This window comes from Zeus faber (genome assembly GCF_960531495.2).
Source record: "Zeus faber genome assembly, chromosome: 9".
Lineage (NCBI taxonomy): Eukaryota > Metazoa > Chordata > Actinopteri > Zeiformes > Zeidae > Zeus > Zeus faber.
The window spans coordinates 21,390,087-21,416,594 of record NC_137197.1 but is presented as its reverse complement, the minus strand read 5'-3'; the positions used below and the strand labels follow the sequence as shown (position 1 = coordinate 21,416,594).

The window sequence follows — 26,508 nt, the reverse complement described above, 5'->3', positions numbered from 1 at the left end:
CGGCAGTGAAGATCTGAGGCCTCCCGTGGCGGCGGGCGGAGGTCACGAGGCTCAAGCTGTCGCTTCCGACAGACTCGTGTTGTATCTTATTTCAGTGGCTCAACAGCTTTTCGAGACAAGGGTGACGTAGCGCTCATCTTGATCCTCCGCATTGATCCTCCAGCCGTTTGTCGAGTACGTTTGTGATCTAGTGCAGTTGACGGGGAACCAAATCGGGTATTAGTCGGCGTCGGGTTCTCAGCCATGGCTCCTTCTGTCGTCACCACGCAGAAGGCGAAGGCGGAGAGACAAGGGCCCAAGAGGAAATGACACGTTGAGGTGCGAAGCTCGATCGGACGCCCTGACACCGCAAAGCCTTAACCTCGTATGACTCCGGGACGCCCGAGGCGGCTTCCGAACCGGCAATCCCTCCGGTTGGCTTTCCCCGTCGGGAAGATTTATCCTCCACCCATAAAGGTCAAGTGTTTCACGACCGCCAAGGGAGACGGCGGCGCTCTACTGTAACGGAGCGGTGGGCGGGTCATTAACAACACGTTCAATAAATGCAGCTACAAAAGCTGCTCAGGAGGCGCAGGGCCGGCCTGGCGGACCACTGCGCTTTCCCCGTTTTTAATCACCGTTCCGATAGACAGTGTGTCTCCCCCAGCTCCGGCGTTTTAAACATTTCAAGCTGTACCGCCGAGCTAGAAAAAAAAAAAAAAAAAAAAAGGTCGGTCTCCGTGAGCTCCGCAGAAATTTGTCATCGGGCTTAACGTTTAAAAGGAGGGGAAAAGTCTTTTAAAGTCTGCCAAATAATCGGGAAGGTGGAAGGAAAAAGAAGAAAAACTCTGTGGCTTTAACGTTCCAAAGATACGATCATTCGTCGACCACGTTGCAAGAAGGGTGGGTGGGTGGGTGGTTGGGGGATGGGGCATCTTTTTTTTTTGTTTGTTTTTACTTTGTTTGCAATCACAATCACGGATCTCAGCATTTAAGCCGGGCCGGTCCACCCGCGTCAACCCCGCAAAGACAAACAAGCAGGTCCAGAGCGAGCTTTCCCACTTCGCCACAGCCTCCATACAGCACGCGCTTCCATCTGCACGGGCTCACACCGTCTCTGGTGTCAACCGAAAAGTGGAGCCCATTGAAAACGGTAGGAAAGAGGTTTTCTCCGGGGCTTGGACTTGGACCAGGCGCTTGCCGTCGCCAGGGAGAGAGAGAGAGAGAGAGAGGAGTGAGATACGAGAGGAAAAAGAGAAAGAGACAGATCCACCCTTCAGAGACAGATGAAAATATTCTTTTATTCCAGGACCGAACAGCACGTTTCAACAACTAAGCATCAACAGGAGGAGTGACAAGAGGGAGTGGAACAGTAAACAATTCCTTTAAACTAGAGTGCCAAATCACAATAAAAAAAAAATAAAAAATAAAAAAAAAGCCCTGGATGTGGTTAAATCCCATAATGGTTTGTGAAGCCGGTCAGGGTAAATGTGATTCATTTATTTTTTTCCACCAAACAGGATGGATGAGTCCCACTGGAGACAGAGTTGCACTATGAGTAGTTTACTTAGAGTTCAGTAATAGGCTAACATTAAACTAAGAATGGCCCTGCCAGGAAAGTAGGTCCTCCCATTAATATGAGTCATGGCTCGCGCCCACAAGCAGAGGTCATAAAAAACGCGAACGCCAAGACCAAATTAAATGGCAAAATAACTCCGTGGATGCGAGCTAAGTGCAGTTTCCCATGCATATGAGCACAGAATTTGTATGCACAAGAAATTCGATATGAAAAACGACACCGATACTACTTTTCCAGTCGCCCCCTCCCTCCGTCCAGATCGGAGTAAAACACAGCGATGTCATTACTAATTCAGTGTGTGGAATGGAAGTGTGCACACCGAGACAAAGAGGACCCACACGGCCGAGGTGCCACTCTCCAGCCGTCTGCAGCAGCCTGGAATGCGCTGTGGGTTTACGGGGGTTTATAAATAACCGTCAGAACAGGCAGACACAAAAGGCAGCGCTGTTCCGAGCGGGGGCCCACTCACTCGCGCACCTTCTCCGCCCGGCAAATTGCTATCCACCGTCTCCCAGGAGCAGTTTGCACCAGTGCCCCACTTTCCCTGCCTACCTACGCTGTCATTCCACTGGAACCACTGATGGAAAACACAAGAAACGGCCTCTCGGCAAGATAAAATGTGCTCCAGTGCCTGTGTGCCTGTGTGTGTGTGTGTGTGTGTGTGTGTGTGTGTGTGTGTGTGTTAAAGAAAGAGATGGGGACTACTGCTGTTAATGGGTAAATCCTTTAGACTGGAATAAAAGTTCACCTCGGGCATTACAGCCGATCCTGAGGTAAGTGAGTACAGAAAGTAAGAGTAGTCATCCCAAGTTATCTCAATATATCAATACAAAATAAAAATGGCATGACATACGGAGTAGAATTTACAAAGAAACGCAAACTGATTAAAATATAAGATACAGCAATGTGGCGTGTGGTATTAATAATAAAGTGTTGGTTATCATGGCAGATGACAGTACATGTTAGTTTAGAAAGGTGTGACGAAGGCAAGATTATTTGTTTACCACATTTCAACAACAAGGCAATTCAAAGTGCTTTACGTAAAACACAAAAAGCATGAAGACAAAGTGCAAAGAAATACATTATAAGTGGACATTGAATGCATAGAAGTTAAAAAATAGAATACAGAGAATGCATAAAGTTATGGCCGATTATAATATTATCCTTCTTCTCCACGTCACAGATTTTCTCCCTGTTCCTGGTTGTTGTCAGAAAGCGCCTACCGAAGCTCATATGAGATAAAGATCAGTCTCATTTTCCTTTTTAAACCCCCCCTCTCTCACGGCGTTCCCTGTCCTCAGCCTCCCCTCCCGCTCCGCACTGGAACACTGTAATTCTGTGTCACGGAATTCGTCGAGCGAGAGCGAGGGAGGCGTTGGGGGAAGGAGGAGCCGCGGGTGAAAAGGTGACGACGCTCAGAAAGACTTCCACAACACCCGGTCACGCTGCATTTAGATTCCTTCTTCACAACACACAGCGCGGGGCGGGCGTGGACAACATGTATTCCTGCACATCTTACGGGGCCCTCGCGGTGGAAAATTGGGATTGCGACGCCCGTTCTACAGTCCGGCACGATTGGCCGTCGACACAGTTCTCCCTCCCAAACGCGACAAAAGGAACGGCGTCCGTATCAGATTTATTTTGTCTCTGGTCAGGAAGCAAAGCTTCCTTTCCCGATGTGACACGAGTGGCGACAACAATGGCAGCGGAGGAAAGCCACAGGGGGAAAAAAACAACAACAAAGAAATCAAAAAAACCCTCCCAAGTATCTCCCAAAATGTCAGACGACACCCCGCTGCTGGCCTCCGTGTTTCCAGCAGATGTCGTTTCCCAACGTGAATTCTAAATAAACTGTTTGGCTTAAGCGGTTGCCAAATACCCACTCAGAGTCGAAAAAGCTTTGTCCTTGTAAAGAGATTTATCCAAACAAGATCAACTTCCCAAAACAGGGAAAACTTGTCGGCTCTACACCAAAGGTTTCAAGGTTTTTATTGTCACACGCACAACAAAACAGCATGGAAGCAGAGACTGCCGGCCATGAAAGTCTCACACATTGAACCACGACGCTGAAAAACACAAACAGCGGCCGCAAAAAGATGGTAAAAAAACATGCAAATGCAAGGTACAAATGCAAGTACGACATGAGGTTGCGGAGACATCGACGTCGAGGTGGAATGAAGAGCGGACCGTAAATTCCGGTGGCAGAGGTGGTGATGTTATGCACCGGGGATGGACAGAGACCCCCGCACAGCGAGCCGAGCGGCGAGGGAAACGTCCATTCACGCTGGGGCACCCATTGTGTGGACACCGCGGCCCTCCTCTTTGCCTTTCAGCCCCATTCACAGTGATCGGCGCTTAGACCCCGGCGGCCATGTTGCTCCGCGGACACAGACGCACACTGCAGTGTAAAGCGGATCCAATTAAATGCTGTTCCACATTAACAGGATTGAGTGAACCTATACAGTTTGACGCCCGGTCCCTATGGCCCGTGAGTGGCATTCGGTGTAATGCTTCATGGCAACGGATAAAAAAAAAAAAAAACACAACAAAAAAAACAAAAACAACCCCAAAACAGAAAGTTTCCTCGAAATACAAACATTCTGCCAGACTCAAGTGAAACCGACATCCATACACGCGGCTGACCGCCGCACATTGTTCCGCGGGGCGGCGGAACGCGATGACATGGCAGCGGCGTTGCAGTCGCACAATGGGCAAAGCTGGAGGTCACCGCCGCGCAGCTTGTTCCGCGGGGGCTCACCTCTTTATCCCGCCCCGGGCTCGCATCTAAAGAGGCGTAACACGCAATGTAATATTCAGTCCTACTGTAATTATGGGGTTAAGCCCCACCTGGTAACTGGCCCGAGTCCACAAAAACATTCCTTTGAGCGCCCTCGAGTACTTTGTTGTCATTGGGCGTTAGGGCTCGGGATAAAAAAAAAAAAAAACAAAAAAAAAAACAGCACCTCGGGCATGCTCAGCACACGGCCAAATACCAACCAGGAAACTGTGGTCCCTCAAACAAATAGTGTCTGCGGTGTTCCGCAGGGCAGGGTGGGTTTTCAACCGCTTGCATTTGCCTCCGTAAACTACGAACTAAACCCTGAGTGCAGCGCGCCGAGCGACCTCAAGGGAGTCAAAGCAGTCTTTGTGATGTGTTTGTGTTTTGTCGGGAGCGGAGAATACGCCGCATGCAGCTACGTGCACGTCTCATTAATAAGCACATTCCGCTTAATTTAGGGGGAGGACGGACAGGAGTGTAAAAATCCCTTCTGATACACTCCTGAATAACATGCATTATCATTACTTAATAAACAACTAAGGTGAAATAGTAATAATAAAGATAATAATAATAACAACTTTAGGATATATACAAAGAGGGAGCCCAGATTATCCTCAACGTCCTCTCCATTTATTCTTATTCTTTTAGGGCAACGGAACAACTGGTCAAGCTCTTGTGTTCCCTTCCTTTGAGCCACCGACAGCAATACCTGCGTAGTCAGGTTTCTCTCCCCCCTCCAAAAACAATATTGGTGCATTGCACGAGAGAACGTGCCAAAAAATCAGACCCCAAAGCGCCCTCGTGTTCGCACGTTGCGGTCGCGGCCTCAAAACATTTCCTGCCGCACGGAGTCCTTTTAATCCGCACCTCAGCGCAAAAAACCTCCTCGCTCGACCCGAAATCTAAACACCTTCTAATAACACGCCGGCACCTGGGACGGGCTCGCGCCAGTCGCGGGCGCTGAGGTGGAACAGTCACTGAGAGATGAGCGTCTTTAACAGTCCGTCTTGCAGGGGGGAGCTGTCAAAAGGAACCTCCTCCACGGTTTCCTGCCTCCCGGGAAACGTTATCGTAGCTGATGGACTCAAGAAACCCCAAAAAACAACGCCGCCCCCCCCGAAAGAAAAGTCCAATTCAAACAGACGTTATCATGCGAGATGAAAGACAATCGGTATTATATTATATTATGACGTTTTGCAATTTGCGGTCTTCTGCCTCCGCCTCTGGGACGCAGCAAGGCTGGGAAGCCGTTTTGTGACACGGCCTATTTCCCAGAGGGGAATACAATGTTAACTTGTGTCTCCCCCACTTCATCTATCTGGGTGGTCCGGGCCGAGCGGGCAGCCCGGACCGGTTCGGCCCGGCTCGGGCTGTCGTACCGTGCCCTGTGGAACGAGGACATCCCTGGCAGGGAAAAACAGACGCGTCAATGCAGCCATTATTTCTTTAATGAGCTCGCAAAGGCGCCGGCCGAGCCGCACCGCTTCACCGAGAGATCCAGTCGGCGGATTTCACACGTCGCGCAAAAAAAAAAAACAACCCAAAAAAACGACGGCATAAAGGCGCCGAGGCCTGTACGGTATTGCCGTGGAATACAACGACCAAAGCAAAATGATGTCATGTTGTATAATTTCTTAGATTCTGTTCCATGGCCCGTTCCACAATGAGTTACGGAAACCGAACCGCCGCTAATTGCTTCGCCCAGCACACACACACACGCACACGCACACACACGCACGCACGCGCACAGGCACAGGCACAGGCACAGGCACAGCGACGGCTCCACGTCTTTCACACTCGAGCAGTTTGTTCATATGTCTCCTTGAGTGCGGCTCATCTCTCGTTTCCGCCCTCTCACTCTCTCCGGCTTTCCTTCCGTCGCTCAGCCTTTAGATCTTGATGATTAACTGAACTAATTGCCCAAGATTGCCCAGGGTTGACTTGGATGTTTCGGAAGCCTTAAGTACAATACAGTCCCCGTCAGTCAGGTCCCATAGCAACGCGGCGCTGCGGGGCGACGACAATTTCCTAAAAGACTCGATCGGGATCAGAGAATTATTTCCTGTTCAAAGCGCACGCATCCCTACAGCTGTTTTGATTGGATGTCCTCGAGCTTCACACTCAATATGCCATCTGTGTGCAAGGCTGCTTTCACAAAGACAGAAGAGCCCGAATCAAAGTTAAGGAGGAGAAATAAATGATGCCCAAGGACAATGTACCATATGCCATTGTCATGCAATTACACTTCAAGACTTAATAATTCCTTGTAGAAAGGGCTGTCAACAAAATTCTCATTATAAGTTTTTATCCGCCTTGAAGTCATAAATCAGAAATGCATTCGGATACTGCAGAGAATTTCGATCTTTCTCAGCCCAAATCTATGATCGCTTCCCTAATCGGGGGGAGAAAAAAAAAAAAACAAACAAACAAAAAAAAAAAAAAAAAAAAACCCTCAGTCGACAGCCAGGAACCTCTGAACAATTTGTGGGAAAATCTGGTGTCAAGAATAGACAGCGGAAGGTTTATTTGATCAGCTCCAAATGCCTCCTTAATTTCTACAGGGTTGTGTTTCATTAGGCCGAGTGGCACAGAGCCCTGCGCGGAGTCCCAGAATAAAACAGGATACGCCGGTCACAGTCTCCCGTTCAAAGTGCTGATAGCGTTTCGGACAAAAAGGAGACGTGTTCAGGGAAACGTCGCCTGTTAGAGGTACATTTTGAATGCAAACAAATAGAGCAGTCAACCCGCACTGACCATAATTACGGCCGGCAAGGACTCCATTAACCTCACCAAAATTGTATTTAGACGTGTGTCGGGGTTGCTCTGCATTCGGCACATTGACATATTTACCCTGCAGTCCATTTCCCTGAGGGATCACAAAGTCATAAGACATGTTTACAATTTAATATGGCTCCTTCTCCTGATGTGAACATTAAAATAAGGCCACCGAAGGCGATCCAACATAAATACATCATTCTGTTCAATTCATCTCCAATCTCCAATCTCCATGACGATTTGCAGTCGTTTCTCGGTCAAAAGCGACCTTCCAGCTGTACAAAGGGGCGGAGACGATTTATGGTTATGCCACAAAAGACAAATGTAGAAAGAAGGGAATTAATGGAATCGTTAGAGACATTATCTCTCCGCAAATGAATGGACCGAAGATTAAATAAGGTCTCGGATCACGGTTCATCTGCGGATTGACGCGAGGAACTGAAACACCGCGGCAAACATTTTCAATAACGGTCGTACGCAGCGCGTGAGGGGATTTGTTCATCCTCGACGGCACCGAAGAAGGAAAGGAGGCGGAAAAAAAAATTAAAAAAAGGGGGGGCGGGTTTGGATCTCCCCTCCGCTGCTCCTTTAAGGACGGGCAAAGCCACAAAGGGAGTGAGATAGAGGCTGAGAGGGGACTTTATTAACAGTAATAGTCTGTATTGAAATAAATCTTTGGAGCGGCAGTGCGGCATTGATGCCTAACAAGCCCTGTCAAGTGACGGCTTTGCATATATTGAGGAGCATTGTGGGAGCTGATGAGGCATTGCTCCAGTAGTCCAGAGGAACAGGGTCCGCCTCCCCCCTCCCAACTGTATCCAGAAGCTGCAAAGACACAGGCCCCGGTATAATCAGCTCCTTTCCAATGATTTATGTCGCCTTTTTTTTTTATTTTTTATTTTTTTATCTCACCTAGAAAAGGCTGAGAAGCTCCAAAGTGGTGTCCAGTATCAAGGCTCCTCGCGCAGTAACAAAAAAGGGCCACAGCCTACCACCGTGCCTGTGGCCGCCGACGCAAAGTAAACCCGGCTTATTTACCGATGGCACTCATATATTAAAAAAAAAAAGGGCCACGCTGTTTTACACCCATTAGCCTGGCGTATCAGTGTGCCGTAATCTTTGTTTGAAGTGGAGCTCTGTGGCACTGACCCCCCCCCCCCCAGCGCTCCCTTCCACTCAACTTGAGCGACGTTGACACCTGTTGGAGGGCGCCGAACCGCCAAAGGGTTGCGTGCCACGCGCGTGAGGCTACGGGGCAGCGTCGACTTTGCCAGCGGAGCCGTCGTAGTCCCCGCCGTTAACAGCACATCAACGCCCAAACATCTGAAGCCTGAGACCCGGCACCACCACCACCTGCCGCCACCTCCACCTGGGCCCTCAGAAGCCCGCCTTGATCTGCAATTACCGCAGTCGCTCGCCACGGCCTGAACGTAAAAGATCAATTAATTCATAAAAGGGGTAAATGGGTGAATAATTACATTTCTAATGGAGCCGGAAAAACACTCGCTCTGACTGCAAATCAGCGGAGAGTTAATTTGGAGGCACGGAGAGGGAGTGATGTTTGTTTGGAAAGGAAATAAGATCCGCAGAGTGCACGGATCCTCGGGGACTACATCTATTTTAGAATCTCAAGCGAGGAGTGTTCCGAATGTCGGGAGTGATTGCATGTCCGAGAACCTCCGCTCAATGCACACATATACACATACAACTCAAATGCAGAATCGCCGCATTGATGAATGGGATACGGGTTAGAACTGTTGATACACTTAAAACCTGGGAGATGTGTCCACGTATGCACGACTGGGTTTTAATTTCAACCAACGGCAACGGAGCCAACCGGCTCAATATGAGAAATAAACGCCGGCAAAAGGGATAACAACAAGCAGAAAGAAGGGCTGTTTTCATGTTTCAGTGTTTCCTTTCATCCTTCCAGGAGTGCTCAAGTCCCTGTGGTTTCTCTCGCAGGGATTACATGTGGAACACGCAGTGGTATCAAAGCCGACCACAGCAACTGAACTGCACGACAGGCGCATGGCGTGGCGCGGCGGAACCAATACTGATGGGATGAACCCGCGACTCGGACTGGAGGCCGCTGGGGAGACACACGAGGCAGTGCTGCCGCATTTGATCCGAAGGGGCTATGTAAACCTTTAAGCGCCAGTCGTGAGGACGCTTGTGCCACCAGTTACCCAGAGTGTTAACGAATGACAAATGAGCGTGCAAGTATAAACAGTTTAAACAGACAGATCTCACTGAGACAAATACTCTGAAGGGTTTTCATGGGATTTAAATTCAATGCACATTGCCACACGGGTAGATTAGAATTGTTGCCCAACATTCTTATTTGCAGCAATTCAGCGTTATTGGCGGATGTTGACAGCCCAGTGGGGTGCATGGCCTATCGAGGGAGTATATTGTGGAGGAGATGGAGGAGCAGGCAGCAGGGGAGATTACGGGGGACCGGCATTGAGGGGGACCGCAGAGCTTGAGAAAGTGCGCAGGAAGAGAGGCACACATTACAAACGACACCCGGAGACTCGGGCCTGCCGAAAAAAAAAAAACGAAGCACGGCGGCACAGGTCCATAAATACAAAACAATTGCGACTCCAAAAGGCTTTGATGAAATTATTCCCCGCTAAACACTGGACCCCTCCGTATGCAAATGTTAAAAAATCCACACGCAAATAAGGATGAAAGCATGATCTCTCTGTTCCATGCAATGTCAATACAATTATTGCAATATTGGAGCACTTCCACTTTTGGGAAGCTGGAACTGGCAGGAGGGAAGGACTGAGTGCTATTCATTTGGGGGAATAGCTGTGCTATGGGATGCTGTTAAGAGCCTTTTCCTACAGTCTGCGAATGCAATTATCAGAGACCTTGGAATGAGGTCATGGACACCAAACATGTTTTTACTCCAATAGAGAAACCCTGAAACCCTGTGTCCAAACAAAGGCCTCAATGTTTTTTTTTAAATATGAATTGATTGTGGGATAATGAATCGTAACTGCACGGAGGGTTAGTTAGAGAGAAGTAATCCCAAACCCCGCTTTGCAGGAAATATAAGCAATAAGTTAAAAGAGGAGGGCTTGAGAGAGGCAGACGGAAACACCGCGCAGAATCCTCCTCTTGCTCATATCGAAATAAAAAGGGACAGGAGGTGTTGGGATCTTTTTGGAAAACAACCCAAAACAAAACACTACAGTAACCTTGTGTACTCTGGACAGGTCATCGGGACCAAGTTTTATTATAAACTTAAGAGCGCACTTTGTGAACAGAGGCCACTGACAAGAGATCACTCTGTTCCCACTTTGCCTGTGGCACAGCCTCCCAACATTAAACTTTAACTATATTTACTTTTCCCAGCGGCGCTCCAGTCCAGAAACTCCCCACCAACATAGAGAAAAGCTCAAATTAAAAAACAAAAAAACAAAAACAAAACAAAAAAAAAAAACCACTAAAAAGTTAGGCCAACATTCTAGCGTTTGAAAACACTTTAAACGGCAGGATCAAGCAGCTGCAGTGGCTCCGTGTAAAGGAAGCGGACATGTTGCAGTCATTATTTCGACCCTCAAACTGCCGTCGCTCGACAGCTGTTCACCCTTCACCAGAGGGGCCACGGCTCTCGGTCTAACCCCAGCTCTTACGCCTTCTTTGGGAAGACCTCGCGCTCAACTTCGGGGTTAACGCGATGCCAACACAAATCATCGAAAAACTCCATCCCTGATGTCCGGGTCACCGCCGAGTTTAAACCCCAAAAACCAAGCTTTAATAAGCGTATATTACTGTGGCATTCTACGTGGCCGGTTGGAAGGGAGGTGCACTTTCAACGTTCATTAAGTAGTGTCTGTTATCTGTGTTCACGTGATGAGACTTTGCGGAAGAGGCCTTCAAAGGAGTGTTTTGAGGTTGGGAAATGGGTGATGAAATAAATCACACTCAGGTCAAGCCCAAATGTATAAACTCATTTCATGTTGTGTGACATGTAATGGCTGCAACTTATAAATCAAAGACGGACAGAACTTTAAAAGAGAACGCTCAATTTCAATCTTTTTTTTTTTATTATTGCTGTCCTTCAGCAAACACAGAAACTAGGGCTTGTATTGGAGATCAGAACGCCAAATTAATAGAGAATTCTAGAAAAACAAGTTTGGAGACTCATGGGAATCACATTGTGAAAATAAGCTGTACGGCAAAGGGAAAAACCAAAAGATTTAAATCCTCCACAGGGCGCTGCAAAGCAAAAAAAAAAAAAAAAAAAAACACAAACCAGGCCGAAATCTTTTCCTAATTTAATGACTTCTGAGCCACATAAAAAAAACAACAACAAAAAAAACCACCAGGCCACATCTGCAAGTCCAAAGTATCAGTGTGGGAGCAAATCACATTTCAGTTTTCCACACAAAAGGATTTTAAATATTTTAAACGGCCTCAACCAGCACGGCCCTTCTCCCATTTGGCCACGGCATTGTGAATGCATGACATCAGATACAAGACGATCTGCGGCTGCAGAGTGAGAAACGCCGCTCGACACAAGGCGCAGTTCAAATTAATCACGCAGACAAGCAAGCCCGGCATATTATTATTTAATATCCCTGCACGGTGTCTGGAGAACCCTTCCCCTAAAAAAAACTGCAACTAACCAGCCACAAAAAGACACGCAATCTGCCATCTCCATCAATGAACTTTCATAAACTGCTTTGCTATACACTGAGAAACGCCTCAGTTTGGGGTCAAGCCAGATAAGCCTCCAGTATTTCAACTGGCAGCGTGTTCAGATGTTGAGGAAAAAAAAGCGGAGGGAGGGGTAGTGCATGACAAAAAAAATTGACAAGGGGAGAGCAGGAAAGCATCAAACAAATGGGCCGTCGCGCTTATATTTCACTTCTCAGGAGAAAGGACCAGAACCGTATATTTTCCCCAAAAGCTGTCTGCAGCCAAGGACGCTGTTTCGGCGCTCGAAAACCGTCAAGTGATCCGGCGTCACCTCGCGGGAGAAGCCGCAGGTTGGAGCGGATCGCTTTTAAGAACCAGCGAGGACACACGCTGCTTTAATATTCGGCTGCTCCTCTGCGATGCCAGTAATTAGAGAAGGTAATTACAGTAAACATTATGAACCTAGCTCCACCCTACCGGCAATCCCGAGCCCACAGCTTTCTTTTATTATTATTTTTTCCCAGACCGATCCCCACAGCGGAGTCAAAAGAGACAAACTCCACACTCCAGGTGAACGTATACTCGAGAGGAGATTTATAGATGAGCATTTTATTTATTTATTTATTTATTTCTAATATATAGCCCTTATGAGAGTTTTTACGAGAGCCTTAAAAAAAAAAAAAAAAAAACTGGATGCAAAGAGGAAAACAAAGGCGCCGCGGACCCGGTCACCGCGTTCGTCAGCGGAACATCTCGGCTGCGGGGACGCCGAACACCTGGAGCAACAGAGCAGGAAGGAGAAATGACGAAGGGCACCAGAGGCCTTCGCCTCTCGACGGTGTCCGGCCGCACGAGGAACTCGACAAGAGGGATAACGGGAAAAGTGGTTCCACATGTGAGGTTAAGTCTCCATATTAAACGGCAACAGATTAGCCTTTTTTTTCGTGACGGGACGGTCTTTAAAAAAAAAAAAAAAAAAAAAAAAAGGACGAGAGCAAACGCCGTCACGTCGGGTCCCGCCAAACAGGGCTCCGCTTCTCTAAACAATCGTATAATCACCCTGCTCCTCCTCCTCTCCAATCATCAGTTTCTCATCAGTTTGTACGTTTTATTCCTCTTCCAGCCATCGGGGCACTAAGTACATACCTCTGGCTCTTACTTTGCACCATAATTATATGACAGATGAAAAGAGAGATGTGGAAAAGAGACTTGGCAAGGAGCACTGACATTCCTGATACGAAACCTTTAACTCAAGAGTTGGCCCTTAATTGTGTTCCACTTAATCAGCTTCGCCCGTCTCCAGCGGGGATTTATTCGCACAAACAGTCAGATTTTCGGGAGACCTACATAAGCTGGATGATCTAATGATGTTTGACGTTTGTATATCCTTAACAAAAAGAGGCTGACTGACGACAACAGAGACCGTATTGTACGACCGGGCTGCCTCCAGACCTGGAGAGCACACACCTGTGAGTTTTTTTTTTTTTTAGAAACCACGGGGGCTGGAAAATGAACAGGCGGCGAGTGAAGCCCTGCCGACATTTAAAACCGCGGCTCTTCTAAGTATTTTGGATGGTGTTTATTTGTGCGTTTATTTGTGCGTTTCTCCCGCACACACAGAGTCGATTTTGGAGATTGGACACAGGCGATCGCGTCAACAGAAAAAGGACTCACTTCGTTTTTCACAAGATTTATATTGAAAATAAAAGATAGTTCATGGAATAAAAAACAGGTTATATGCCCCTTTTTTGGTATTGTAGGACGTTAGACTGTGACTTTAAGACATAAGGAAGAAATCGAATGTACACTCCTGCATAAGAATACCGAGAAGTCTGATGCCGTCGTAGCCTTGTTCTAGCACGATATTCAACTCATACTCAAAGGTGCATTTTTGGTTTGGTCTTCTTAATGTTCTTGGTGCAGTCACCTTTGATACAAACATCTATTAACAATTAATAGTATGATGCTCCCAACACAAAACACATAAAATACAACCATTAATCAATATGCACCGATCAGCCACAACATTAAAACCACCACTTATAACCACTAATATTGTGTAGCTCCTCCTCGTGCTGCCAAAACAGCTGTGACCCGTGGAGGCATGGACTCCACAAGACCTCTGAAGATGTCCTGTGGTATCTGGCACCAAGACGTGAGCAGCAGATCCTTTAAGTCCTGTAGTTGCGAGGTGGGGCCCCCATGGATCAGGCTTGTTGTTCCAGCACATCCCACAGATGCTCCATCGGATCGGACCCTGACCCCGACCATCCACATGATGTAGAAGAAAAGGTGATTCATCAGACCAGGCCACCTTCTTCCATTGCTCCATGGTCCAGTTGTAGGTTCTTTTAGAGGTGGACAGGGGTCATCATGGAAACTCTGGCCGGTCTGCAGCTACACAGCCCCATACGCAGCAAGCTGTGATGCACTGTGTGTTCTGACACCTTTCTATCAGAGCAGCATGAACTTTTACAGCAATATGTGCAACAGGAGCTCTTCTGTGGGATCGGACCAGACGGGCAAGACTTCACTCCCCACGTTCATCAATGAGCCCATGGGCGCCCATGACCCTGTTGCGGTTCCTTCCTTGGACCACTTTTGGTGGGTACTAACCACTCCTTACCGCGAACACCCCACAAAACCTGTCGTTTTGAAGATGCTCTGCCCCAGTCGTCTAGCCATCACAATTTGGCCCTTGCCAAAGTCACTCAGATCCTTAAGCTTGTCCATTTTTCCTGCTTCCAACACATCAACTTCAAGAACTGACTGTTCACTTGCTGCCTAATATATCCCACCCCTGGACAGGTGCCAGTGGAATGAGATGAGCAATGTTATTCACTTCACTTGCCAGTGGTTTTAATATTGTGGCTGATCGGTGTATAGATTATAAAAAACAAAAAAGTACTACTTACTGGACATTGATCAACAATTAATCAATTTTTTTGAGTTCTCTCTCTCTCTCTCTCTCCCTCTCTCCCTCTCCCCCCCCCCCCCCCCCCGCCGGGTTATCTGGTCCTCCGTCGCCCTCCAAGAACAGAGCTAATCATCTGGAGGCTTAATGCAGTGAGGGCCCGTGTTAACAATGCGGCGGAGAAGAAAGAGACGGTGTCAGTAATCTCCCTTTGCGACCGCGGCGTCCCTAATTGCCTGGACACTTGTGTCCGAGGGCCGCTCTCGCTTGACGGTGAAAAGATGAGACCTCTCGGGCTCCTTACAACAAGCTTAAGCTGATAAACCCTTTCATTCAACATGGCCGTGGGATAGGTTCTCCCAGTCCAAACAGATTGGGTGAAAAAGACTAATCAAAACAGCGATTAGCTCCGAACACAGAGGCAGAGCTCACCCACAGCATGGCGGCAGCAGGGGGTCCCTTCCCCTCCACCACCGGGGGTGTTTGATGATTTGCGTACTTCTCCTCAATTAAAAGAAAACAAAAAGAAAAACACGCCGCAGAATAAATACCAGGGCTTTAATGCGTTCAGAGCCCATGCGGCGAGGATTCTGGTAGAACGGACAGAGATAAACAACCACCGATTCTACAACGGGATCCGACAGCTGTGGATGTGTCACGCGCACACACCCAACTGATGAGGATGAAACAGGCTGCGGCCGACAGCGAGCAGCAGGCTGCGCTGCCCTGGCGGCTCCGCGGCCTTCATCCCGCTCACTTCGAGTGCAGTGGGAATTCCTCTCGCTCCGCACATAATCACCACTTCCTGTGTCACGCTTTCATCCTGTCACGGCTCGACCTGCCTGCCTGAACGGCGGACCGCCCCCCCCTTCATTTCTTACCTCTGTTCCGCACACTGGTATTAATGAAACCACACACACACACACACACACACACACACACACACACACACACACACACACACACACACACACACACACACACACACACACACACACACCTCATCATCTGGTTCTCCTCCACCCGTGCTACACATTCCACAGATTCCCTGTCAGCGCTCAATAATAGAGAAAAGTCTTCTACTTGCACAGCTAACCAAATATCATAAAACTGTAACGCTCCTTTATTTCTGGAAACAATGGAGTCCATATGGAGTTTGTACACACTAGAACAGAGGGAACATGAACCTGAGGAGTGAGGAAAATGTGCACGTGTTTTCCATTTAGTCTGGTGAAAACTAGTCAATTAAAATGTCATGTTTGTCACATGCAATCATCGCTTGAATGGATGTTTAAATTCAAGTTCAGTACATGCATGCATAAAAGGCAGGTAGATGCTATGTTCCGTACATGAAAAGCTCATGGTCTCTTAATAGATAATCAAGATTAACCAAGGACATTAAAAAATATGCAAATGCACCAAATCAAGATTGATCATCAATAATTGTATGAGTCGGTATGTGGGGAAGAGTGGATTCATATTTTATTTGTCGTGAAGACTGTTGCCATGCAGTGTAATAGTAAGCTATTATCTCCACACACACACACACACACACACACACACACACAAACAGGGTTTGTGCATAAAGACTTAATGTGCAATTATGTGGGCCGCATATTGTGGTGGTGTGAACAAATCACTTGGGCACAGCGAAGAGAGGAGACCTGGCAGCAAGCAGCTATTTGGAATATTTAGACGAACAATAAAAATGAGAAATGCATTGTGTCAATCAAAATGAAAACATCGGCAGGGGCTTCGAGAAGGCTGGCCTGCAGAAATGGCAGGGGCTGATGACACAAGGGGACTGAATGCAATTTACTTCCTCCATTAGAACAATAATGAGCAAACTACAGGTCGGACATCTGCCGAGAGCACTCGAGGCTCCCCCCGATTCCCACCGACGATCTCTCCTCCCACTCATTTGAAGGAACTGACTAATGCTGGAACAGCACATAAATTAGCAACACATTTTCTAGGGTCTCAGAGTTGCTGAGCACCGACAAAAGCCACGTTTGAAGACGCGGGATGATTTGTCCTTTTTGCAACTTTTCAAAAACTCTCGACTTCCTGCCACGAATGTTGTCTGGAAGAGCTGATTCAGTGTTATGGAAATGCTCTTCAAGAAACAATATTTCCTCGGCCCATCTCATTATCTACTTTGGAGATTAGCGGCGCCCTCCGAGCCTCACATCTGTCTCGGAGGAAGGCGAGGATCAACCATGGGTGGGAGCCTTTGGCGAGGTATGCAAAGGCTGCCGCGCCAAAAGAGCACCAAGTCCTTGGAAAAAAAATAAAAAAATAAAAAGATAACTAATAACACAGCCTGGAGCCAGCAGGGGTGGGGATACCCCTGGCTTGTTACCCCTGGCTGTTGGGAGGAAATTGCAGGTGCTAATTGGATCTAAGCTTCCAAAGATGGAGGCTGATTAGGGGACCAGGGCTGAATGCGCTCAGTCCCAGGGGGGATATGGGAGTTCTGGGGCGTAGATTCTCTTCCCCCCCCCCCCCCAGCTGTCGAAAATATACGTCTAGGAGTGCTATTTCTGGATTTCACAATTCTTAGACTTCTTTCAGTGCTCACAGCGACATGTATGAGAAACCCTTTATATCTACAGTCTAAAGTGCGGCAAGCGTCAGATTCTGTGTGTATGTGTGTGTGTGAGAGATCGAGCCGCTTTCATGACTATTCTTCTGTTATAGACATTTCATCAAGGAGCGAAATTTGCCGCCGACATCAAAAAGGGAGAGCCAAACCTCCTTCACTCGCACACTACGCCCTTTTCCCCTCAATTCTATTCATTTCACTTCCCCTCCTTAAATTTCACTTCCATTTCTTTATCGCCAAGAACGTTGGATTGCAGGCCATTTCATCCCCCTTCCATCAAGCAGCTTCAGCCTTCCCTTCCGAGCTCCATGGAGTGGAACGGAGCTGAGCAGGGGGGCAGCGCACACGCACACACGCACGCACACGCACACGCACACGCACGCACACCTCTTGCTCCTGGGCAGAAGTGGCTATCAGCGCCGTTGGTGCCGGTGCCGGTGCCACTTCATGTGCGTGAGCCACACACTCGGCCACGCGGGTGGTCGAGGAGAGCCTCCGGGTTGATGATGTGCCGTCTGTATGGGGAGGGGGGGGGGGGGTGTCGATGTTTCTGCCCCATAGAACAGGGTGGAGACACATACTGCATTGTACACAGCAACCTCGGTGCTCACCTTCAGATTTTAATTTTCAAAAACCCTTGTACGGCAGCACGCAGAAAGCTGTGTTGATGCGGCTGTTTATTTCATTGTTTATTTCACTGTCAAGGTAGCGGTCCGAGCCAAAGTAAGTGATCTGGTCCACCACTATCGGCGGGACACCGTTGATGTGGAAGCTGAGGGGAGAGGACGGTTGCTCTGTGAGTTGAGCAATGACTTCAGTTTTTTGAATATTGATTTTTAGAAGGTCTGTTATATGGCAGAGATTGTATCAAGGGCATGCTGCATGGATTGAGGGGTATGTGCCACGACAGAACGATCCTCCGTGTACTGCAGGTTGTGTGTCTGGCATGAATTTGGCTTGGTATGAGCCTGGAGCTGTTGCATGGTAAATAGACTTCCGTCAGGGGGAAGTACAGGTGGATTCCCTCCCTCCCTGTGTGTCCCAGCGCCTGGTGGAAGGGGTGGGTGATGGCTGAGGGCAGGAGGTTGAATAAGACTGGTGCTAAAACACAGCCTTGCTTGACCCCAACCCCAACTTTGAGGGACCCTGATTGGAGGCCTCCCGTAAGAACCCTGGCTTGCACTCCATCCTGCAGTTGCTGCAGGATGGAGATCAAATTGGGCGATACCAAGTTTGGAGAGCTGTTTCCGGAGCATCTCGAGGTTGATGGTATCATAGGCTTTGGTTTTTCGACCGCAAAGAGGGATGCGCCCGACGGTTGTGGTCCGGATTGGGGAGGGTGAGGGCAATTTTTTTGGACCACTTCTTCCACACTCACCCCATCAGAAGTGAGCAGTGTGGGGCTGCTCAGAGGACTCTTGGGGAGGGAGATGCTATGTACTAACACACAGAAAGACTTCCACACTGTTCCTGGGCCCTGGCTGGGGCGACCAGCGGCAGAAGCTGAAGGAGGGAAGCTTGCAGGCATCCCTACATGCAATGCCGCCCCACCCACCCCCACACACTCTGAAGGTGCAACTAAGCTGCTATTTTCTCTCATCATCCATTATGCTGCCAGTCCTACACTTAGACCAGAGCCCAGTGTATTTACACATCATCTCAAAATAACCAATGATGAGTAAAAGCTCTTTGCAGTGTGGGCCTGGCTGTGCGGGCACAATTACAAACAAACAAACCAAAAAAATAAACCCCAATGCTAGGATTATTGAGATGATTTCACAGAAATTAGCGCCACCAGTTGTCAAATATTTATACAAGTCCCGAAACTGAACGCAATGGACCGACTCCGTTGGAAGCGAGACAACGGGAACGGACGTCAATGACTCCATGTGACGTGAGGTGGACCGGGACAGCGAGTCCATCAGCACAGCCTCTGTTGAAACAGCAGCAAGAGGCTGAATCAGTTAGAATCGAAATCGAATCAAAAACACCCCGGTGTGTGTGTGTATGTGTGTGTGTGTGTGTGGGGGGGGGGGGGGGGGGGGATACTCCGCAGTGGATCCAGTATTGGTTGAGCGTTTTAGCAGAGGTCGTCTGGAAGGTAAAATATTCGCATTGCCGGACAATATTGACAAAAAATGTCAAATATGTTTGAAAAAAATGTGATATCAATAAGATGACCATATTTTTTGAGATGGTCATTCAAGATTCAAGAGGTTTATTTGTCACATACATATACATACGTTCATTCATATATGCAGTGAAATGTCATCGTTGCTTTCTTGAGTTATCTACATGAAAATTTGTTTTGGGGGGGCGGGTCATTAATAATTAGGGTCATTTGTAATATGGATATAATATGTTATCACATGACATTATGGAGTCTGAAAGGTTCTTAAAGGCTGCATGCCTTTAGGACCTTTGAGACTCCATTCAAGCGATATCTCTGGTTATTACTGTAAATATATAAAAATGATATGATATCCAGTATCATATTCTATTCAAATCGCCAGGCTCTAACTGCATATACATTTCCACATCGAGTCCATCACACCCTCTTCCACATCCACCAGAGGAGATAACCAGCAGGGATAATGAAGGAGAAACTGGGTAATCACCGAGAGTAGCATTCAATCTAGGAGAGATAACAAAGGGGCAGCCAAAGACAGTTCTGGATGGCGGGTACCCCTGTGGCCGCCATCCTGTTATTATACTGGAAAGGCAGCTGAGCGGGGCAATTAGAAGAGCCGGGGATGGACCGGGGGAGGGTCCGGGAACCACTACCCTCCTGCAAAAGTGCTTTCAGAGCACTGGGAGCAAAAAATAATAATAATAAGAAAAGGACCAATAAACCGCCATGTCTCCACACTAACCTGGACAGCAATGCTTTGGGGGGGAAAAAAGAAAAAAAGAACAGATGAGGGTGGAAACGACAAGTATCTGTTTATTTCCATGGGAAAAAAAAAAAAAGAGGCTTGGTCTACACTCAGTGGAACATCAAGCCATTGTGCCTCCACGGCTCTACTGCATTCGTGTGATTTGTAAAGCAGGATGGAAAAACGCAGCTACTCTCTGGTCTGGTAGTCGTTGGACAATTAAGCTCTTATGGGGAAAATATACAACAGTTTAGGATCATCGGCCGCTCGCGTCGCAATGCCTCCACCGCAGTGCATCCTTGGACACTGTGGTGAAGAATAGCTGCGCGTGTTATCTTTCAACTTCAGTCTTCCGTTGGAAAAAAAAAAAAGAAGAAAATCCCGGTTCAAAACCACACAGCGCCGTGGAACAATCCAGCTGGAGAGTATGTGGACGGAGAGGAAGAGCCAGTCCCAGAGTATCATTTCGGTGGAGGGTGAACCACAGGCCCGGGTCGCGGCCCCCCTCACCCGCCTCCCTCCGCCCATCGTGTGTTGCATTTACAGGCAGATAACGGAAGTGAAAACAGATTTGGTTGCAAAGAGGAGGAACGGAGGGTGGGGAGGTTTTACAAGGCGCACACCGGGTGCCGGGTGGGAAACTCAACACCCTGAACTTCACCCCTGAGGAGATCTCCATTGTTGTGTCTCACAACACTATATAGACCCCCCTCCCCAGTAAAGAAGAACCAACACACTGCAAGGAGAAACTGTAACGGGAGCTCGGTGTGAGAGGTGGGGGCTGGCATGGCCGGACGCCTGCAGACCCCGCCCACCGGCCGCTTCCCCGCACTCTGGCCCTTGCTGCTTCACCGGAGCTGGAATCCGCGCACATTCCTCACGTAAGCTCTCGTCAAACACTGTGCGCGACGACGGGGACCCGCGGCCGAGGGAAAATGGAGCCACATGACACCACGGAGACCGCGGCCGAACACAGGCTCTCCGACGAGGAAGCCACGATCAGAGCGGGAACATCCATTAGGCTGGAATGGAGCTCAAACGATCGATCGCTACTGTAGAAATATAGAAGTTGCAGTGTTTTCGGTGCACTCACTTAACGACCCGGGAAGTAAAGAAATAACAGTGTGTGATGTGAATTCATTATCTCACACACACACACACACACACACACACACACACACACACACACACACACACACACACACACACACACACACACACACACACACACACACACACACACACACACACACACACGTTTTTCTTCGTACTACCATTGAGGCCATTTCAATACATTATCTCCTCAAAAACTTTGTATACGTGTAAGAAAAAAAACAAAACACAATGACTTTAGTCTGAAGAGTGTTAACCTACATTTTCTTTTACTACTGTATTAAAAAAAAAAAATACATGAAGAGCAACTGAATGATTAAGTGTAGGCGTGATATTTTCTGTCTGAGTGTACAATAAAACAGTCGATTGTAATGTATCTAATCTATTGCACACACACACACACACACACACACACACACACACACACACACACACACACACACACACACACACACACACACACACACACACACACACACACACACACACACACACACACACACACACACACACACACACTAAATATAGAGTATAGTAGTTGGTCTATACTCACCCAGTCCTGTTTTTTGTTATTCCATTGCCTTTGTTCGTGTTTTATAAGGCAACTATTCTGAAATTTAAAGTGATTTCTACAGTATGTATGCAATAAAAAGGGGTCGGGCTACTTGGTTTAAAGGGAGGTATATGCATCAGTATTTGATTGACAATTGTTTGTTTTCTTTACCAGTGAGAGGATCATGTTTGAATACCATACCTCCTAAACCTGAATAGTTACAGTGTTCCCATGTCGTTTATGTTAAAGACGCCACGTGATCTCATGTACCATTGCATACACCAAAATCGCGTTGAAATGTTATTGCACCCCATTATGCAAAACGTAACAGCGTCAGGAAATGTACATCCAGTGAATATTATTTGCTAAAACGAACGAAAATGACTGACAACCCCCGAGACCGACGGAGCGCACCACTCCAACGATCACCCGCGGTGGGTAAGGGGGGGGTGGGGGGGGTGGGGGTGATTGTTCGTCGGCCACTTGTGCTGAGCTGGAGGCGTCCAACAGGCACAGGGCGGAGGTGCACGAGGAGCAGGTTGCCGTCTAGCTCTCATCAGATAAGCCACAGACCGACGACAGGCTCAGTTAGCCCCTCTCTGAAGCCCTTCACAGCTGTGGCTTTGAGCCCGCTGAAAGGATGCCCTGTCTCAGTGGGCTCTTGTTCACTGTGGGGTACAGTGAACAAGAGGCCTTTCTCTGGCCGATTTGGGATCCTCCCCCTCAGAGTTCTGCAGGGGGAACGGCGCTGGCAGCGTCACAGTTTTGCCCCCCCCCCCCCCGCGCGCGCGCGCGCGCTCCGCTGGCAGAGCCGGCCTTTCACAAAGACTTGGCAAAGGCCTCCATTGATTTACGCGGAGCGCTCCCACTCCAGCGCGAGAAGTCCATGTAAGGCACTGCCAGCGAGCCAAGACACTCCTATCGAGACAGCTGTGCCTCCCCTCAGCGCGGCCAGATGTCCACCCTCCCAAACTCGCCGCTCGCGTCTCCTGTAGACACACTTAGACCTCTCGCTTCAAAGCGCCTTTCTCCAACACGACGTGGCTGGAAAATATTAACGACAAACAGTCTTTCCCCTCACGAGGCAGAATTTAAAAGTGACCGATTTACTTGTTTTCAAACGAGCAGTACCACAAACAAAAACTAAAAAAGCCATCAACGCCGTAGAAGAAGGCGCAATATAATCTGTTAAGTCACATTTATAAAAGACATATCTTTTTGATTGAAGGAACATCGCCTCCCCTGGCCGGAGATGGGCTCGGCTTGCAGCAGCCCTGAAGTGCCCCGGCCGGGCAGCAGAGTGGGAGTGAGGGGGGTAAGTGAGCCACTTAGTCTCCACGGAACCACAACATCAACACGTTCCCTCCGCCCCAGGTCAACATCAGTCCTCACACTCAGACCTCTCAGAGCCCGGCGGAGCAGACGGACCCCAAAACACTTCCTCGCTCGCCCGGAGCCAAAACAGAGATGTGAGATAGTAACATCAACAGAATAGAATTGTTAGCCTCGGTTGGACGTGACAAACAGGGTGATCCAACACCGTGAATAGCCAAATCCGTCCCTTCTGCTGGAAGGGTTTGTAATAATGAATGTTATTAACAGAATATTTAATAGATTCAATAGATGAGGCTTTAGTATCCCACGTTGTGACAACATGCAGAAAAAAAAAAAATCTTCTTATCTTATAGGTGGAGAAAATAAAACATTACGCCTGTTCCATTTGCACCAGAATAGTATACCAGAAATTTGGGGATAAGAAAAAGGAGTCAATGTTTGTATAGGGAAACAAAGAAGGATAAACAACTAGGGCCTTATCAAAAATATGAAATGCATGCATACGTGAGACACAGGGAAATAGTATAAATGTACAAGGCATTGTACATGTACATTGCTTTGGTTCTGCTATGTCTATTAAAACCGTTGCCAGTGACGGCTTACAATGGAAGAATCCAAAAAAGCAAAGAAAAAAAAAGCAAAAAAAAAAAAAACCCCAGCAGATTAAGTGCAGGCATCTGCTGAACTAGGATTCGATGCCGCCTCGCTCTGCTGCTGTGCAGCCGAGAGAATTAATGGCTGCACCAGGAGCCGAACAATACCTGTTTATTCCACAGATATATTTCCCCCCCCCCCCCAGAGGCATTTATGATCCACCCACGCCGGACCGTGGCTTCAGTTTTGCCCCGCCCCAGACGAGAACTAGACGACCCCGGCACTGTCACACCCCCCCGCCCGTCATTCTTTATTTATGCCCGGACTACATAATGAAGTGAAACAGAAACAATGATTGGCAATGTGAAACACATCACAGGCTCCCTGATTGAATCCGTGCATGCGTACCCAGCGTACAAGGTCACAGCTCTATAGATGTAGATTGCATGATGACGATGAAATATTCGGCATTGTTCCAGATCATGAGATATATTAGGATAACACAGTTAGACAGTAAACGGATCATATTTCATGACGCACATCCACTTACATAGTTGGGCCTCTCGCTACCCATGCAAAGAATGTAGCACAAACCTCGAAAAGGACATTTTGATAAAATACAGGTCACTGCAATAATGTGTGGCTTTCAAACCATTGTAACATTTCATATTGTGCAAACATGTCAATGTTTACTGATGGTGCTCAAATAACAATCATAGCTACAGCTCAGCAAAGCTTTGTTCCTGCCGATTATGTACAACGCCTAATATTTACTGATTTGCTTGGTAAAAAAAAATAAAGAATTTCCATCAATTTATCTTTTTGCATGTCCTTACACGCAATGTGTTTCCATCTTTCATTTTTTACAGCCTGATCAAGGGGATGCATCTGGAAGTGTGAAAAAATAAAAAAAATAAAAAAATGACCTGCACTTTAGGATGACATCTGAGTATTATATTTGGACAGCAGAGGTTATGGAGGTTAGAAAGGCATGGGCATGTCATCAAATGGGAAGCAGGACATTAAATAGGCCATGCTGATGCCAGTCAGCAGCAAAAGACCTGGAAATAGTGATTTATTGTTTATATGTTTTTACCCCCCAGGTTGTCGGATAACTCATTTAGTTCCTCCACAATAATCAATATAAAATAACAGCTTAACAATGGAAACACAGTCAGAAAGATAACAAAAGCTGCAGCCGAGACTGTGTCCACCTTTTTGTTCAAATGAATGAAACGACAAGGTTTTAAACAAAAGGTAATGTAACAGAATGGAACTGGTAATTCCATTATTAAATTATACTTTTGTAAATTTCGTATTGTCATTGACGCCTCATAATTTGGATTAGGAAATTATAATTAGGAATTTTCTTGGCAAATAAAGCTTAAATAAGACAAGTACAGATGGCTTTTTTTCCCCCTCTACTACAAATTCTCATGTAAACTTAACATTTGTCAGGAATATCAAAGTAATTATATGAAGGCCTCTCAAATATTTCCTGGTATTAATATGTTCACATATTTTATTTCTCATTATATTCAGTCGTTTTATTTTGGGGGGAAAGCTCATAGAGAATTAAATTCTATTTGAAACCACATAATACAAAAAGCCACTTCTGCATAGACTATAGTGTGTGTGTGTGTGTGTGTGTTTTGTTGCCATTACTGATGTGTCATGCCACAAACGATCCCATACTTTTTATTTATTTCAATATTTGGACTTCATGTGTTTAATGGGTATTTGGGTTGCGCCATGTTTCTAACAGCACATCTCATTCCCTGATTTAAAGCAAATACACCTGTGCAGAGAATAACCCAGCAAGCAGCCCATGGATTGTCACTAGACACAAGAAGAAACAGAAATTATTGAATGGAACCTATTCATTTAACCACACTCCACCACCACCACTACTACTACCACCACCACCACCCCTGACCCCACGCACACGCACCTTTTTGTGCCGGTCTTTGAAGGGCAGCGCCGGCCACGGCATCTCCTGCAAGAAGTCCTGCCAGTGCTTCTGGTCCTGGTCGGAGGAGATGAAGACGATCTCCAGCTTGTCCTTGTGCTCGGAGGATTTCTTGAACTTGGCGTAGAAGTCGCTCAGGCTGGAGTTGAACTGCTTGCAGGGGCCGTTCAGGCTGCACCCGAAGTAGAGCCCGAGCAGCGCCACTCCGCCGCCCAGCGCCTGCACGTCCAGCTCGGCTCTGTCCCTGCCGACGAGCCGCTCTCCCAGAAGGTCCACCAGAAGCTCCGACATCGCCGCCGCGGCTCTTTGCCTTTTTTTTTTTTTTTTTTTTTTTTTTAATCCTCGGTTCTCGCACAACTGCGCATCAAAACCCCGATTTAAGGGTTTGCGTGCGTGCGTGTGTGTGTGTGTGTGTGTGTGTGTTTTTGGGGGTTTTGCTTCTCGGAGCTCCGGAGCAGAGCGGCGTGCGTCCGAACGTCGTGCCCGTGCCCGTGCCCGGCTGATCGATCGAACGCGTGAGGTGTGTGCAGGAATGCGCGCTCCCGCTGCAGCGCCCTTCCCCGAACGCATACACGCACTTGTGACACCGGGGTATTCAGAGAAAAAACAGATATGGCGTTCGAATTATTTTGATCGTTTCTATGTTTTGAAATTCCGTTCAAAGTTCATTTCCCGGTGTACGATTTTACGAAGAAAAAAAAAAAAAAAAGCAATTCTGAACATTGATTTAAAAAATATATATATATATTGTATCAGATGATTACTGATTAAATTATTTTTG

The 26,508-nt window shown here is 47.5% G+C and overlaps 1 protein-coding gene across 1 annotated transcript in view; it reads right to left on the bottom strand.

The window, feature by feature from the left end:
- The window catches only part of nxn (nucleoredoxin), a 48,712-nt gene extending 22,492 nt beyond the window's left edge, over nt 1-26,220 (bottom strand). Inside the window, exon 1 of the mRNA XM_080007479.1 lies at nt 25,710-26,220. Coding sequence (XP_079863605.1) covers nt 25,710-26,018 — 309 coding nt within the window. The 5' untranslated portion in view covers nt 26,019-26,220. The remainder of the gene's footprint in view (nt 1-25,709) is intronic.
- Between the last annotated feature and the right edge of the window lie 288 nt (nt 26,221-26,508).